The sequence below is a fragment of the Rhincodon typus genome, chromosome 18, assembly GCF_021869965.1.
Source record: "Rhincodon typus isolate 14 chromosome 18, sRhiTyp1.1, whole genome shotgun sequence".
In the NCBI taxonomy this organism is placed as follows: domain Eukaryota; kingdom Metazoa; phylum Chordata; class Chondrichthyes; order Orectolobiformes; family Rhincodontidae; genus Rhincodon; species Rhincodon typus.
Window position 1 is genome coordinate 3,066,546 of NC_063349.1, and position 18,895 is coordinate 3,085,440.

The 18,895-nt window shown below is 41.2% G+C and overlaps 1 protein-coding gene across 1 annotated transcript in view; it reads right to left on the reverse strand.

Moving 5' to 3' along the window:
* The window catches only part of dgki (diacylglycerol kinase, iota), a 176,640-nt gene that overhangs the window by 54,826 nt on the left and 102,919 nt on the right, over positions 1-18,895 (reverse strand). The window contains exons 15-20 of the mRNA XM_048608001.1: positions 18,241-18,319; positions 17,104-17,159; positions 10,041-10,103; positions 4,033-4,106; positions 3,004-3,115; positions 2,372-2,571 (exon numbers count right to left, since the gene is read on the reverse strand). Of these exons, the coding sequence (XP_048463958.1) occupies positions 2,372-2,571; positions 3,004-3,115; positions 4,033-4,106; positions 10,041-10,103; positions 17,104-17,159; positions 18,241-18,319 (584 nt within the window). The remainder of the gene's footprint in view (positions 1-2,371; positions 2,572-3,003; positions 3,116-4,032; positions 4,107-10,040; positions 10,104-17,103; positions 17,160-18,240; positions 18,320-18,895) is intronic.

Below are 18,895 nucleotides of genomic sequence, written 5' to 3' on the forward strand. Positions count from 1 at the left end.
AATGGTGCTGAGGTGGAGATGGTCAAGATTGTCAAGTTCCTGGGAGTGATGATCACCAACAATCTGTCCTGGTCCACCCATGTCGTCACAACGATCGAGAAAGCACAATAACTTCTCTACTTTTTCGGGAAGCTAAGGAAATTCAGCATATCCACAAAGACTCCTAACAAATTTTCTAGATGCACAATAGGAAGTATCTTATGTGGATGGATCAAAGCATGGTATGGCAAATGCTCTTACCAAGACTACAAGAAACTACACAAGAGTTGCGCCCATAGCCCAGTCCGCCACACAAACCAGCCTTCCATCCACAGGCTCCATCTATACTTCCCACTGCTTCAGGAAAGCAACCAACATAATCAAAGACCCCTCCCACCCTGGTTATACTCTCTTTCATCCTCTTCAATCGGTAGAAGATATAAAAGTTTGAATACACATACGAACAGATTCAAGGAAAGCTTCTTTCCCACCTTTTGAACAAACCTCTCAAATGTTAATTCTGATCTCTCTGAACCTTCTATGCGGCTGTAACACTGTATTCTGCACTCTGTTCTATGACCCTGATGCACTTTGTATGGTACAAACTGCCTATGGATCACGCAAAACAACACTTTTCACTGTATCTAAGTACATGTGACAATAATAAATCAAACTCAAATAATTCCCTCGAGCACCATTTCTGATGTCAAACTGAGAAAGAGGAGTTAGATACAGTTCTCAGAGCTAAAAGGATCAAAGAGTATAGGGAGAAAGTGGAAATACTAAGTTGAATGATGAGCAACTATTGTAATGAATAGCAGAGAAGACTTGTCTGCCTTGCCACTCCATTAGGTTCCATTCCATTTATAGAAACCACCCCAGCATGTGTTGAAACATGACAAACATGGATGAGGTGCTTGCACAGTATGTGTCCCATCTTCGAGACTGTCAGTGGGCATCATTCAGGCCTTCTGTTCGTTCTCTTCTCAAATTTTTAATTCTTTCCAAATCTATTTGATCTTCTAATTTAAGAGAAGTTCATATTAAAATCTAATCTAACAGAGTCTATTATCTTTGAAAGCGAAGACAGACAGCGAAGTATTAATTCTTCCATATCCAATGTGTCCTTTGTTACATGTCCTTGAACATTCATTAATGGCTCAATAAGCATTGGCAACTCGATGCTCTTGACATATCTGAAAAAGGCTTGTTCGCTTCCTCCCACAAATGCCAGTAATGTCTTTTTATTCTAGCTTTTTACCCATTTTCTTCAGCTGTTCCTTGTGCTCAGTTTTGGTGAGCATTAGATGCTATTAATCAATAGAGATATTTTTGTTTATAACCTCCTTGTCTTTGTGATAATACTCTGTTCTGTTGACCATGAGTACAAATTTGTCTCCCATTTTCTTAGCTTGATTTTTAAACGCTTTCCAACTGCTTTCCTCATCATCTCATCAACAGCCAATAATGTTAGCCAGTTTATGTATTTCATGCCAATTTAGTGATTTGGTTCTTCTGAAATTGGGCGTAAGTTGTGAAATTCCAAGGCATTAATTTGTTTTTGAAAAAAAAAGTTTCATGTGATGTAGCTGTTGCTGGCAAAGTCAACATTATTTTCTGCATTCTGTTCTATTACCCTGATATATTTATGTAAGGTATGATTTGCCTATATAGCATGAAAAACAATAGATTTCACTGTATCTCAGTACATGTGACATAATAAATTAAATTAAATCAAATCAAAATCACCCCAAAGGCCTCTGAACTCAATGATTTGCTAGGTCATTTCAGAGAGCAGTTAGGAGTCAACCACACTGTTGTGGGTCTGGAGTCACCTGTAGACGAGACTAGGAAAGGACAGCAGATTTTCTTCCCTCAAGGATATTAATGAATCAGATGGGTTTTTATGACAATTGATGATAATTGTCTTGGTCACCATTACTAAGACCAGCTTTCATTTGCAAATGTGTTTGTTGAATTTAAATTCCAATAGTTCAGGTGCTGGATTTTGAACCCAAGTCCCCAGACATGGGCCTAGTGACATTACTACTATGCCAATACCACATGCCCTTAGCCAACTGAAACTTCACAACATTTTCCAAGGAATGAACAACAAAAATTAAAAGTTATGACAGAAGTAAGGTAAAGGAACCATAAGGCTGACCTCATATTAGAGAAACCACTGGAGTGGTTTAACCTGAGGACCACTACAGCTCAGGCAACGACAGAGGGTGAGACGGAAGTCCTTCACAATAACATCAGCCAGTGTGGGAATTGAACCCACATCATTGACATTACTCTGCATTACAAACCAGCCGCTCAGCCAACCGAGCTAACTGACCCCCAATGATAGAAATAATTTATCCCACGAATTGAAGTAGAAAGCACTCACTCATTCAATAGTGGCATGGAGGTTCTCCGCTTGCATTTCTGCACCATATTGGCCTGGTTCCTTAGTGAGATCCGGATGACGGATGGGCTCAGCCGGCACGGCTCCCCATCCACCTGGATGGGGATTGTCTTGTAAGTGGTAAGAATCACCTCTCGACACTGATGGAGCCGCTCACCATGACCCCCGACTTGCAGTGCAGCCTGAAGTAAACAAGACAAGTATTATCATAGTCCCCAAGTTGGGATGAATGTTCTGCAGACTGTAGAGGCCTCAAAATCAAATCAGAAACAGGCTTCGAAGTGATAAGAGAACAATGATGCCCATGTATCGGTGTGTTTGTGTATGTGCTTGTTATATATGTGCGTGTGTGTGTGTGTATATATGTACGTGCCTTTATCTGTCAGTGTCTGTGTGTGTCTGAGTGTGTGTGTTTGAATATGTGTGCGTGTGTCTGGTCTGTGTGTCTATGTCCATGATAGTGTGTAGTTGTTTACGATTTTTCTGGGAGTGAACACATGAATAATGTTGTTGGTTTAAATCTAGCAGAGTCTATGGCATTTAATTTTAAATTGACCTCTTACAAAACAGGGCTTTGGGAAACTCACTTCAGCAATCCAAAAATTAAAACTCACCAGAGATGCCATCGTAAAGCCAATGACCTCAATGCATCCATCATCATGACGCTGTGGTTCAAAGTCTCGATGGTCTCCAGGGTTACCCCAAGGCATTGTGCCTGCACAATACCTGCAATAGATAAGCCTTACTCCAGTATTCAATTCATACCATTTCACTGTGTTGAAGGCACTTGAAGTTATTTTTATAGAGTCATAGAGTTGTACAGCACGGAAACAGACCTCTCGGTCCAACTCGTCCATGCCGACCAGATATCCTAAATTAATCAAATCCCATTTCCCATAAATTGGCCCATATCTCTCTAAACCCTTCCTATTCATGTATCCATCCAGATGCCTTTTAAATGGTGCTTTTAAAAAAGTTGTTGTTGTTTACAAGCATGTCAATACATTGCTCCCTTTTAGATATTTTACACAGAGAACATAGAGCCAAAAATTCCTGTAGATTGGAACGGCACTGTTGTCCTACAGGGGAAGGGAGCAGAATTTTGTACGGAGCACCAGTTTCAATCTATCATTAAAAAGAACTGGAAATTATGGTCAAAGGTTGATCGCCTGTCAGTCATCTTCTCATAGAAGAATACAGCACAGAAAAAAATCTCTTCAATGAATCATTAAAGGGAAGTATTTAGAGTTTTTGGGGTTATGGCACGAATTTAGGAAATGCTTCCCTTGTTAGGCCTAAAGGAATAATGAAAGGGGCACCACACAAGGTAATAGGGGACAGACTAGTTTTGTTTTGACATGTTCCATTACCATCCCGTCTTTAATTGCTCCTGCCACCCACCCTGTAGGTGTAGGATTTTACTGCGTGCACTGGCAGGCAGAGATACCATGGTCAATCTCAATCCTTCATAGCCCAACAGATTTCCAGAAAGTGCATTGTTAGATAATGGGCAACCCTGGCTAAAATCAGCCAACTCACTGAGGATTTCATTTTTCCGGCTGAAGCTGTTCGTTCCTTAGGTCTAAGCCTCCAAGGGGCTCCTTAATTAATCCTGCATTTGGGAATTTATTTCCCTTGCTCACCTGGGGATGTTGAGGAAGACGATACACTGGAATTTCAGATCCTGGATTCTGGGTGTCAAATCAGTGCCGTCACACTGGGATTAAAGAGAAAAGATTATTCCTGGAGACTGTGCATTTATTGCATCACAAGGTATTTGATTTAATGGCCAAGGGATCCAACATTACACAGGCAGTCGACACATGTATAGGAGGAACGTTACTGTGTAGATACTGAGCCTATTGTTTTATGCATTGATTGCACATTCTATACAGGAAGTTGATTTACAGCAAGTGTAGACTTGTAAATAGCCTAATTTTATCAAATGCAAGGCAATGTAAGTCTGCACAATAACCATGTAGATTGCTAATTGTGCAGGTTAATGCAAACATATAAATGACAGTTGGTGATATTTGCAGATTAAGATCAACCTGTAGGGCACATCCTTGTCCTTTAAGCTAAAACACTGAATTTGAGTGTACGCCCATTCAATTCATGTACCGGCTGAGTTGAAGATCCTGCCCTCTCAACCCCTTTCCTGCAGCCTGGTGACCTTCAGGTTAAACTCACCACCAGTCATCTCTCCCTCTAATGAGAGAGCAGCCATATGGTCCTTTATCTTTACCTTTATTCCATTAAGGTAAGTCCTTAACTCAGTCTGCTGATACAGCATCTTAAGCTTTTCTTCATGGCAGTTTTATGTCAGTATTGTTTGCTATTGCCTTTTACTCACATTGGCAGGGTGAGGAGACAGGTCCTCACTCTATCTTTTTATTTGATGATCTCAAACAGAAATCTGTTGTGTGATACTGTATCAAACTACTTTTGCATGTCCATATACACCACATCAACAGCATTATCCTCGTTGACCTTCTCTGTTACCTCTTCGAATTACTCCAGGGAGTTGGTTAAATATAATCTTCCCTTAAGAAATCCATGTTGTATCTCCCTAATTAACTCACATTTCCATCTGACCATCAATTCTATCCTGAATTAGTGTTTCTAGAAACCATCTCTTCTTTGAAGGTAGCCTATTATTCAGCTACAGTTTTTCCCCATCAATCTTTGACTTCAGTCTGCCCAACCCACCTCTGTTCTTGCCAAATTGCAGTTAGCAGTCCACCAGTTAATTATTCTTACTCTGAATTGTCCATTGTTATTTATCCACTGTCATCCTATAGCTAATGATTCTATGATCACTATGCCCTGTATACTCCCCCACTGAGACTTGATGTACTTGGCCCACCTCATTCCCCTAGCATAGCTCTTTTCATGTTGGACTGAACACATGCAGCTTTGCTGTAACTCCCAATCTCATTTACTATACTACATTCATTCAAATACATGCACAATTACCATGGTTCTGAATGTTTTCATTTCTCCCTTACTCCAATGCCACCTATTAACCTGTTATTATCGATTCTAGAGTTATATGTCTCTCCCAGTATTCTCTGCACCCTGGTACTACTCTCTAATATTCTCTCCTGGTTCCCACACTCCTGCAGACCACACTAGAATGGAAATCTGATTAGCAAGCAAAATCATTTCAGGCAGGTAGTGCAGAACCCAGCACTACCTGTCTGACTGCCCTGTGATCACCTATTTTCTATCTGCCTCTTACCCCATCCTACAATGTGTTCACCATTCTAAATGGGTTAATCAGGTTGTCCTCTGCCTGGTGATTCCTAACCATAATTCCAGTTGTCACTCGAGCTCTGAAGGCTGAAGCTTGAGTTTCTGAAACTTGTGCCAATTCGTGTATAGGTGCTTTACTAAGTCGTGTGAAATATGCATGAATCTATACATGCCACAGGATGGGCATTCCCCATCACGAAGCTGCCATGCTATACCTTAAGTTTACTTTTGAACTATGTACTATAAACTAGAGAATGGAGAGTAGAAAGTAGAATTACTCACCCATCAGCTCCTTCTCCTGTGTCTATAAATTGGATAGTTATGGGTGAATAAGAAGAGTAAACACCAAATTCTACACAGGATGAAAATGTTTCAAGGAAAAGGCAAAGCAGTACCTACTTACTCTTCCTCACCTAATTCCAGAACTCACCAAACTCCATACACTGTGTTTAAGTGACACTTGATGTTAGGTCAGAATGGGATGCTATATTTATATATTTTGAAACTAAAGTGTTAGCTCAGCAGCAATTATAGGTCAAACTAAGTCCCTTAATTAATTAACTGCAACCGTTCTACAGTGGATAATTTATATACCACTGCTTAGGTTGTAGCTCCTGATTTTAAACAGTAACTTTATAAAATACCAAAAAAATTTTTAAAAATCCAATTCATTATCATTGTTGTTGTATCTTTCTGACAAGCTCCCATTATTTTGTCCATTACACCCCACACTATCAACTGTTTACTTTTAGCAGAGCGTACATCACTCTCACTTCTGCCTTTAAAATTTTTCATCTCTACCTAAACTGGTTCTACATCCTTGTTTCCTGAATTTAGGTCATCCCTCTGTATTATGCTAATACCATCAAAATTAAAAGAGCTGACCCTCCATCTTTTCCTAACTTTCTATCCTTCCTAAATGTCCTATTTCCTTCAATATTCAGTTTCTGATCTGCATCACCCTGCAACTACATCTCTATAATGACTATCAGATTAATCAATTCCGAAAGAACTGCAGATGCTGTAAATCAGAAACAAAAACAGAAATTCCTGGAGCTCTCAGCAGGTCTGGCAGCATCTGTGGAGAGAAATCAGCATTAACATTTTAGGCCGAGTGACCCTTGCTCAGAACTGATGGTAACCAGGAAAATATCAGTATATATGCAGAAGATAGGGCTGGGGAGGTGATAAGGAGTAAACAACAGGTGGGGACAGAGCCCAAAGAGAGAGAAGTTAGACAGACAAAGGAGTGGATAACAATCTAGCTAGGCGGGTGTATTAAGGTGGGGACGCAGAGAAATAAAACTGAGACCTTTGCTGAGTAAAGAACGTTCAGAAAGAGAGCAGAAGGTCAGGAGGAATAGTGAATACACAACAGGAAGTGGGGTTGCGGGAGGGGTTGGAGTCGCAGGGAAGGGGAGGGGAGAAAGGTTCTGGAGGGCTGTGGGAATCTCTAGGTTCCTGCCTCTTGTGTTCCTTGATGCCTGAAAGGAAAAGAAGTTTTGCTTCCAATTTCTACCCCTCTCTCACCTTCACCTGGTCCATCTCTGACTCCTTCCTTAACATCTCTGTTTCTATTTTGAGGGATAGACTGGCTACCAATATCCACTATTAACCGACCAGCTCCCACAATTACCTGGGATATACATGCTCACACCTTGCTTTCTGCAAAGACTATTCCATTCTCTCAGTTCCTCTGTGTTCATTTCATTTGTTCCTATGATACCACTTTCAACAAGGGAGCCTCCAAAATATACACCCTCCTCCTCAACCCAAGGATTCCCCTGCACTGTTGTTGAGAGGGCCCTCAGCTGGATCTGCCCATATCCCGCATTTCAGCCCTCATCCCCTCTCTTCCTTCTCGTAACAGTGATAGGGTCCCCCTTGACATCACCAGCATCCACATCCAGAGGATCATTAGCTGCCATTTCAGCCACCTCCAGCGAGATGTCCCCACCATGCATATATTCTCCTCCCCTCCCTTGTTAGTCTTCCACAGAAACTGTTCCCTACAGGACACCCTGGTCCACTCTTCTTTCACTCCCAACATCCCCCACAGCCTTACGGCACCTTCCGCTACAACTGCAGAAGGTGTATAACTTGTCTGTTTACTCGCTCCCTCCTCAGCATCCAAGGGCCCAAGTACACCTTCCAGGCGAAGCAGCGCTTTACCTGCACTTCATGCAATCTAGTCTACTGCATTCGCTGTTTACAATGTGGTCTCCTCTACATTAGGGAAACAAAGTGTTGACTGGGTGATCACTTCAGACAACATTTATATTCTGTTCGCAAAAAAGACCCTGAACTTTCAGTTGCCTGCCACGTCAACACACCATCCTGTTCCCTGGCTAATGTCTCTGCCTCAGGCTTGCCGCAGTGCTCCAGCAAAACTCAGCTTAAGCTGGAAGAACAGCACCTCATTTTCCGCCTGGGGACCCTGTAGCCTTCCTGACTCAATATCGAGTTCAATAACTTTAGGGCTTGAGCTGTCCCATGTCCTTACTCCAACCCCACACTATCTGTTATCATATAGTCTGCCATTAAACACCACCCACTGTTAGCCACTGACAGTCCCCATTAACAGCTATTCACTCTCCTTGCCAGATCGTTATCCACTCATTTGCCTGTCTAACTGCTCTTGTCTCTCTTGGGCTCTATCCTCACCTATCATCTACTCCTTACGCCCTCCCCCACCCTATCGTCTGCATATAAACAATTTTCTTGGCTACCATCAGTTCTGAGGAAGGGTCACTCAACCCAAAATGTTAACTATGATTTCTCTCCATAGATGCTGCCAGACTGCTGGGCTTTTCCAGCAATTTCTGTTTTTGTATCAGATTGTATTTATTTATTTCTACTTGTGTTAGCAGTTCATCCGATTTATTTTAAATACTAAGTGCATTTAGATTCAGAGCCTATAAAAGTGTCCTTTTTCAGTATTTTAATAACCTGGACTCTTATCCGTTCATTTACTTTTAGCTTGTTTTGTCTATCTTTCCTGTCACCTTCATTTATCATTTTACATACTAATAGCTTTATCTTTTGCCTTCTCTCTGCTCTTTGATTTACTATGTCTTCCCAAATTTGTTTCCTTACCTCACCACATAGTTGAAAGCTCTCTTCACATCCCTATCTATGCAGCTCAATACAACACCAGTCTCAGCTTGGTTCAAGTGTAGACTGTCTCTGGTGGTACAGTTTTCTAAGTGTATCACAGAAATTTAAGTCTGATGGTCAGGATGTGAGTAGAATCATAAAATCCCTACAGTGCAGAAAGACTCTGCACCACCCTCTGAACAGCATCCCGCCCAGACCTACCATTACCACCCCTCCCAATCCCTGTGTAACCCCACATGGGGTTTTTGACCATGGCTAACCCACGTAACCTGCACATTCTTGGACACTACAGGGCATTTTTTTATTAGAATGGCCAAACAACCTAACCTGCACATCTTTGGACTATGGGAAGAAATCGGAGCACCCAGCAGAAACCCATGCAGATATGGGGAGAACGTGTAAACTCCACAAATACAGTCACCCAGGGCTGGAATCACACGCGGATCTCTAGCACTGTGAGGCAGCAGTGCTAACCGCTGATGTGTAGGATATTTGGATACAGAGATGACTCAAAGTTCCGATTCAGATAAATGAGACCATAAAAACAAAAGCAAACCAATCTCATGGAGTCCACTTCTCAAGGGATAGAATTGAAAAGCAGAGATATCACCTTAAAATAATTGGTGACAGTTTTCACAATTAGCAATTTCTACACTGCATCAAGTCAGTTTACAGCTGAACAAAGAAGGACAAAGAAGGCCCTCCAAACCTGCATTTTACCCTTTCACGCTACAACTGTCTTCACTTACAGGATCTGTATCCTTCTATTCACTTCCCATTCATGTACTCGTCTAGGTGTTTTTTGAATGCTGCTATTGTGTCTGCTTCCACCACTTCCGCTGGCAGCGTGCTCCAGGTACTCACCACCCTTTGTGTGAAAAACTTGCCTCGCACATCTCTTTTAAACTTCCCCTGTACACCTTGAACCTGTGTCCCATAGTAATTGACCCCCTCCACCCTGGGAAAAAGTCTCATACTTTCCACTCTATCCATGCCATTCACAATCTTATAAACTTCTATCAGGTCGCCCCTCAACCTCCTGTGTTCCAGTGAAAACAAACCCAGTCTATTCAACCTTTCTTCATAGCTAAAATCCCCCATACCAGACAACATCCTGGTAAACCTTTTCTGTACCCTCTCCAAAGCATCCACATCCTTCTGATGGTGTGGTGACCAGAACTGTACACAATATTTCAAGTGTGGCCTAACAAAAGTTCTATAAAGCTGCAGCATAACTTGTCCATCCTTATACTCAATAACTTTATGAAATAAAACTTACCACCACTCTGACATGTTTGGATAAATCACGAGAGCTTCTCTGCAGAAAGTCAGAAAAAGCTGCCTGAAAAAAAAATCACAAATGTTAGTAAGTTTGGTATATCCCATGAAAGTATACAATGTCCCTTCTCTTTTTCCTCAAAACAGGGAAAACGTGTGCATTACTGCAGTGATCGATTCTGGAGCAGTGAGATAGACCCTAAATGTCTAGAGTCTTCTGTTTGGAAGTCTCCTCACTTCATATACCAAAGCTCTCGCACAATGTTTAGGCAAAAATGACTTCATTATTTTGAAGTGACAGTTAATCCCCACCCTCTGAACTGAAGGCTTGATTTTCCACAGTTCTAGAGTATCTGCGTTCAAATTCCATCATGCATGTTGGAGAATTTGAGTGGTTATCTTCCTTAAAAAAAAACACAGTAAATAAAGGGAAGAAAAACTGCTTCCAATGGCTGGAAGACCAATAATTCAAGGACACAGATTTAAGGCAACAAAAGAACTAGAGATAACATGATAGTTCAGAAGTGACTGTGCAGTTGTGGTTGCCACACTAAAGAAAGGATGTGTCTGCGCTAGAGAGGGTGCAGAGGAGATTAACCGGAATTAGGGTTAGGGTATTGTGTCTGTGTCTGGAGTTGAAGCAATTGAGCTATGAAGGAAGACTAAGTAGAGAGGGGCTGGTTTCCTTAGAGCAGAGATGGCCAAAGAAGGAGCTGATTGAGTTGTAAACAATTGTGAGGGGCATTAGTGAAAGACTCAGTATCCGAAGGGCATCAATTTAAGGTAAAGAATGAGGGTCATAGAGAGGATTTGAGAATTTCTTTTCATCTAATCTGGTGTTTTTAAACAAATCTGACTCCATCTCTGCACCAATGTGTTTGATACTTAACCACCCTGTAAGATCATTGTCTAACCATCTTCTCAGGAACTAAGGAATGGAAACAAATACAGGCCTTGTGAGGGATGTTCACAACCTGTGAGTGAGTCTGAGAATTAATTGCACTGAGACCTGGACCCAATGGACCTGGTGCAACACTGAGTCAAATGGACCAGCGAGATATTCCAAATGGCCCGTGTTGCAAAGTGTACAGAATGTTCTTCTTGATTAACACCCTCTTGACCATCATTGTCAAGACCTGCAGTTGATCATACAAGGGTCTTGGGGATTTTCAGCATCTATAGAAGCCACGACAACAGTTAGCACCTTCAGGAAATTTAAAGAGGAAACTGGAGATGAAAGTAACAACCAACAATGTGAAGCAGACTGGGAGGAGTGTGCAGTAGGTCAGAAGCACTGTGAAGCAGACTGGGAGGTTACAAGAAGATCAAAGCTGGGAACTAAATATTCAGGGATATGTCACTTTTCAAAAGGACAGGGAGGAAGGAAAGGGTAGTGGAATAGCATTGTTAATATGGGATGGAATAAGTACAATAGCAAGAAATGATCTTGGATCAGAAAATATGACTGGAGGTGAGAAATGAAAAAGAGAAAGAAGTCACTGGTTGTGATGGTCCATAGTAGTAACTAACAGTAACTATATGATGGGATACAGAATAAATCAGGGGATAATTAGGGAATGGAGCAAAGGCAGTACATCACTCACTGGTGACTTTAATCCTCATGTCGATTGGACCAATCAGATTGGCAGAAGTAGCCCTGAAGAAGAATTCATAGACCGCATTTGGAACAGTTTCCTAGAACAACATGTGGTGGATCCAACCAGGGATCAGGTTATTTTGGATTTGGTGATGTATACAAATGTCAGAGTAACAGATCCCCTCAGGAATTGTGACCATAGCATGACAAAATTTAGTATTCAGTTTGTGGGTTAGAAATGTGCTTCGGAAACAACTGTGCTAAGCTTAAATAAGGGTATTAAAAAGGAATGAGGGCAGAGCTGGCTGGAGTGTGCTGGGAAAGGGGTTTAGCAGCAAAGACAATTATGGAAAATTGGCAGATATTTAAGAAAAAAGGTCATGGCTCACAACAAAGATGTATCCTAGTGAGGAAGAAGGATTATAGGAAGGGGATAAACCAATCATGGTTAACCAGGATAGCATCAAATTGAGAGAAAAGAAAATATACAATGTGGAAAATACCTGTGGTAAGCCAGAGGATTGGGAAAATTTTAAAAACCAACAAAAGACCACTAACAAATTAATAAAGAGGGAGAAGATAAGTTTTGAAGCTACACTTGCAAATAATATCAAGATGGATGGCAAGGGCTTCTTTAAATATATGAGGAAGAGACAGGACAAAGTTAATACACAGCCATTAGAGAATGAGGTGGAGAAATAATAATGGGGAACCGGGAACTGGCACAAAAGCTGAATATATACTTTACATCAGTCTTCACAGTAGAAGGCACTAATGGTATTCCAAAACTACTAAATATTCAACAGGAATAAAACAGGAAAGGCAATAAATACAATAAGTATCACTGGAGAAAAAGTGTTAGGGAAGCTCACTGGGCTAAAGACTGTTAGGTCCTCTGGACATGATGAGATGCATCCTAGGATATTAAAGCAAGAAACTACAGAAATACTGGATACAATAGCAGTGGTCTTCCAAAAATCCTTGGAAAAGTCCCAAAGACTTAGAAATCTTACAAAGGAGACATAAAAAACAGGTACCATAGGCCAGTTAGCTTAATGTCTGTTATTGGGAAAATGTTAGAGCCTATTCCAAAAGATGTAATAGCAGAGCATTTATAAGTACATAATATGATCAAGAAGAGTTATGGCTTCACAAACGGGGAATTATTCCTAACAAGTTCACTAGAATTCTTTGAGGTGATAAAAGCAGATAAGTAAAGGGGAAGCAGTGGATGCAATATAATTAGATTTTCAGATGTATGATAAGCTACTAAACATTACGCTACTTAAAAAAATAAGAGACCATGGTAGTGGAGGCAGTACATTAACACAGGTAGAGGATTGACTAACGAATAGAAGACAGAGAGATAAAAGGGCATTTTCGGGATTACAACCTGTCAGTAGTGGTATGTAATAGGAATAAGTGCTTCAGCCGCATTATTTACAACATATTTTATTGACTTGAATAAGGAAAGAGAATGTACTATAGTCAATGGTGTAGCAAATCAGCATCACTGAGAAGCAGACTGGGATAGCAGACCTGCAGAAGGGTAGTGTCAGGAGATAAAAGCAGCTGCATCGAGTCCCTTCAACCTACTTCTGGTGGTCAGAACTGCAGTGTGATGTCACAGGAAAACAAGTAGCTGGTTGGTGGGTACTTAATCCATGTCACTTTTGATTGACCAAGTGGTTTAAATCAGGAGATGCCATTACAGCTGAAAGGTGCAGGTAAGAAATTCATTTTTAAAATAATTAAACATCCAAATTAATGAAGTGAATAGAATAGAGATGGCTGGGCTTACATGTTGCTACTGTAGTAAGTGGGAGCTGGTGGATGCCGGTGTGATCCACAGTGACCTGAGCTGCACCAAGTGTTGGCTGTTTGAGGAACTTCAAGTCGATTGATGAACTGGAGTCCGAGCTGCAGTCACTGTGACACATCAGGGAGAAAGAGAGGTGCCTGTATACTGTGCTTCAAAAGATAGTCACACTCTTAGATTACTTACATAAAATTTAGTTGCAGTGAGGAACAGGAGGATGTGACTGTGAGTGAGGCAGGTAATAGGGATCCAAAATTTAACTTTGGAGGAACTTCAGCCATTGCCCTTGTCCAATAGGTATAAGGTGAGAGCACAATCTGCAGGGAGGATGTACAAATTGAGCACAAGACCATGGTCCAAAGCACTTTCAAGTGGGGGCAGAAAAGTGAAACGTAGTAGGAATATGAGATAGTATATTAAGGGGAATAGATTCTGGTCTCCGTAGCAAAAGACAGAGAGTCCTGAGGGTTGTGTTGCCTAACTACTGCCAAGGTTCGGGAAGTCTCTTCTAGGTTGGAGAGGAACTTGGAGTGGGAAGGAAAAGATCCATTTGTCATTGTCCATGTAGGTGCCAACAATGTAGGTAGGACTAGGAGAGAGGTCTGTTGAGGGATTACGAGCAGCTTGGAGCTAAATTAGAAAGCAGAACTACAAAGATATTAATCTCAGATTACTGAAACAATTACAAATTGACCTAGGGTAAACAAAATTAGCAAGGTAAACGCATGGCTCAAAGATTGGTGTGAGAGAAATGGGTTCCCATTAATGGGGCAATGGCAACAGTACTGGGAAAAGACAGAACTGTTCCACTGGGACAGGCTTCATTTAAACCATGCTGGGACTACTGTCCTCATGAATTGTGTAATTAGGATTGTAGATAGGGCTTTAAACTAATTAGTGCAGGGTCAATGAAGGGAAATTTTAAAAATCAGAAAGAAACAAGAGATGAGAGGTCAGGGTGTTGGTGATCAAAGTTTGATAGGAAGGGGTAAAAAATATAAGCAGTAATAATTAGAAACTTAATAAGTAGCAATGGTGAAAAGTCAAAGCTTAAGTTTCTTTATCTGAATGCATCAATATTTGTAACAATATAGATGAGCTGACGGCACAAATAGAAATTAATGAATATGGTTTGATAGCTATTACAAAGATATGGTTTCAGGGTGACCATAAGTGTGAACACAACATTCAAGGATATTCAACTTTCTGGAAGAATACGTATAAAGGAAGGGAGGCAGAATAGCATTAGTGTAAAGGAAGATATCAGTACAGTTGTGAGCAGTGATATAGGTGTAATAGATGATAGTAGGGGATCAGTTGGGTGGAACAGCAAGGGAAAAACCTCATAGGAGTGAGTTGTCTACAGGCCCCTGAAGATTTGCTTCTCTGTAGGATAAATTATAAATCATGAATAATGAGGGCATGTAAGAAAGGCACTGTAAGGATCATAGATAATTTCAATATGCATATTGACTGGAAAATTCAGATGGACAAGGGAAACATGGAAGATGAATTTCTAAAGTGCATCAGGAATTGTTTCTTAAAAGTAGTACATTGCAGAACCTATACAGAAACAGGTTATTTTAGATCCAGTGTAGTTAGGATTAATAAGAGATCTCGTAATGAAGGATCCTCTAGGGGATAGCGATCACAGCATGATAGAATTTCAAATTCAGTTTGAGGCAGAGTAACTTGGGTCTCAGTCCAGTGTCCTCAACTTAATTACAGGGCAATTACAGAGGACATGATATCCTAGATCCAAGGATTTTAAAGGAAGTGGCTACAAAAATAGTAGAGGCATTGGTCAAAACATTCCAAAAACTCACCGGATTCCAGCAGATTGGAAAACCGGTAACTTACACCTATGTTCAAGAAGAGAGGGAAACAGAAAGCAGGAAATTGTAGGCTTGTTAGCCTAACATCTGTCATTGGAAAAATGCTAGAGTCCATTAGTAAGGGAAAAATAGCTGGACAATCAGAAAAGCTTAACATAATCAAACAGAGTCAACATAACTTTGTGAAAGGGAAATCATGCTTGACAATTTGCTCAAGTTCTTTGAGGATATAACACACAGAGGTCACAAATAGAAACCATTAGATGTGGTGTATTTGGATTTCCAGAAGGCAGTCAATACGGTGCCACGTAAAACGTTATTGCACGAGAACACAGCTCACAGTATTGGGGATAATGAATCAACATGGATTGATGACTGGTTGACACAGAAGACAGGGAGCCAAGACTAATGAGTCCCTTTTCAGGATGGAGAGACATAAATAGTAGAATACCACATGGGTCACAGAGGCCCTAACAGAGATATTTGTACCATCAACAGCCACGGGTGAGGTGCCAGAGGACTGGAGAGATGCTAATGTTGTGCCTTTATTTAAGGAAGACTGTAAGGAGAAGCCAGGGAACTAGAGACCTGTGAATCTGACATCAGTCGTGGGTAAGTAGTAGAAGAGGATTTTGAAAGATAGGATTTACATGCATTTGGAGAGGCAAGGACTGATTAGGGATAGTCAGTATGGCTTTGTGTATGGGAAATCATGTCTCACAGACTTGATTGAATTGTTTGAGGATGTAACCAAAAAGACTGATGAGGGCAGAGCAATAGACACTATCTACATGGACTTTAGCAAAGCCTCTGATGAGGTTCTGCAAGGTAGTAAAGTTAAATCATATGGGATCAGGAAGACCTTGCCAATTGGATATAAAATTAGCTTGATATTAGGAGACAGAGGTTGGTGGTGGAGGGCTGTTTTTCAGACTGGAGGCCAGTAGTGTTCTGCAGGGATCGGTGCTGGGTCTACTTTTGTTTGTCATTTATATAAATGATTTGGATGACAATTTAGAAGGCATGGTTACTAAGTTTGCAGATGACACCAAAATTGGTGGTGTAGTGGACAGTGAAGAAGGTTATCCAAAAACACAAGGGGTTCTTGACCAATTGGGTCACTGGATTGAGGATTCACGAGTCACGAATGGTACTGAATACCCCACTGTCAACATCCTGGGGGTTATCATTGACCAGAAACTCAACTGGACTCACCACATAAACACAGTGTCTACAAGAGCAGGCCAGAAGCTAGGAATACTGTGGAGAGTAACTCACCTCCTGACTCCTCAAAGCCTGTCCACTATCTACAAGAGACAAGTCAGGAGTGTGATGGAATAGTCCCCACTTGCCTGGATGAGTGCAGCCGCAGCTTGCACCATCGAGGACAAAGGAGCCCGCTTGATTGGCACTACATCCATAAGCATCCACTCCCTCCACCACCAACACTCAGTCGCAGCAGTGTGTATTATCTACAAGGTGCACTTCTGAAATTCACTAAAGATCCTCAGACAGCACATTCCAAACCCATGACCACTTCCATCTGAAAGGACAAGGGCAGCAAACATATGGGAACACCACCACCTCCAAGTTCCCTCCTGACTTGGAAATATATAGCCGTTCCTTCACTGTTGCTGGGTCAAAATCCTGCCCTCCCTAATGGCAATGTGGGTCAACCTACAGCAGGTGGACTGCAGCAGTTCAAGAAGGTAGCTTGCCACCACCTTCTCAGGGGCAACTGGGGACGGGCAAGAAATGCTAGCCAGACAGCAATGCCCACATCTCACAAATGAATAGAAAAAAAATCGCTTACCCCTGCATAAAACATCTTATTCCTAAATCGACTGTTAAATCGTTCTGGATTTGCTTCTAGAAAAATTGGGAAAAATACAATTAGTATTCAAGGCCATTAACAGGCCATCTAAACAAATATTCTCAATGAGGCACTGATGAAAAGATAAATGACTGCAGAGAAGATTGGAATGGGTTCGATGGAATTGCTTATCCAAAAGGTTGCAAATACTCTATTATTGAGTATATTTAAGTTTAGGATAGACAGAGTTTTGGTCTCTCGGGGAACTGAAAGATATGGGGAGCAGGCAGGAAAGTGGAATTGAAGCCCTGATTGCAGCCATGGTCACGCTGAATGAGGAAGCAGGCTCGATGGGCCAAATGGTCTATGTTTCCCCTATATAATCTCCCATTTCTTGTGTTCTTGTGGACTTCAGATGATAATGATTATATTGCCTTCTGAAATCAGTATTTAATATTTCTATTCCATCTCTGACAACAGCTGAAACATATATACACAATGGATTTTTCACTCGCTGGGCCAGGAAGGAAAAACCACAAATCAACTAATTATTCAATATGGCCTGAGCGCCACCCACAAAACACAGAGGTCCCAGTGAGCTGAGAAACTCAGCTCCTCTAGCGCAGCATCATAGTGCTACTTCTCTTAAACAGACTGAGAATCAGGGCAATGTTTTAAAATTATTTGTAAAAGAAGCAAAGGCAATGTGAAAAAAACTTTTTTCACTTAGCAAGTCATTAAGGTTGGAAATGCACTGAGAGGAAATGTGGTGGAGGCAGGTTAAATTGAAGTACTTAAGAGAACATTGGACAACTAGTTGAACAGAAATAAAGCGCACTCTTACATGGAAAAGACAGGAGATTGACACCAAGTTAAAATGTTCAGAGAGTCAGGGTAAATTCAAAGAGCTGAATAGTTTGCTTCTGTATTGTAACAATTCTGTAGCGCTGCAATTCTGTGAGAGTAAGTGTGTATGTATGTTATAGTTTGTGTCTATGTGTTTTTGCGTGTGAGAGTGTATGTGTACGTGTGTTGAGTGAATGCACGTGTGGACGAATGTTTGCATATGTGAGTACGAGTGCGTAGGTGAACGAGTCTGTGAGTACGAGTGTGTATTCATGAAGAGATTGCACGTACCCCGAGATTCATGGAATTCCAGTGTCACATGGGCATCAAAACCCAGGCTGAAGTAGTTGTTAAACACAGTGAGTGGAAGCTGTGGGGAGGAAAAAGAGAGAATCACTGAGTGAGTACAGACATACAATCTACATGGTGAAATCCAGCTTAGTAGTGGACAGTTTTATCCACAACCTAGAAACCCTAACAAACAGAGCTTCAAAAAGCTGACAAGCCCCAAAAACAAAAAACATACAACTCGGAAACTGCCCCCAATAATAGACCGTGACCCAGGCTGCTGCGCAAAAGTGACTAAATTATTGTTACTACTGTCCTTGTTATTGCGCCTGCTATTGCTGCCGATTGCTGAGTCTTCGAACCAAGATGTGAGTTTCTGAAGCCTGTGTTCACAGCACCTAGTGTGGCTGTGAAATATGAATGATTTACTGTGATCAAGAAAAGCAGCTCTGCAACTTCCAACTGTGTTCTTTGCAGTGTACTCTGTGCATCTCACAAAATGACAAAACCCTGCATGTGGCCATTCTCTTAAAAGCAAATCTCCCAAGTACACTTCTATTTGTCAGGCAAAGGAAAATTCACTGGCTCAGGCTGATTGGAAGGATGGAAGAGGTTTGCAAACACAACAATGTTCATGATGGTGAAAAAGGTGCAACCA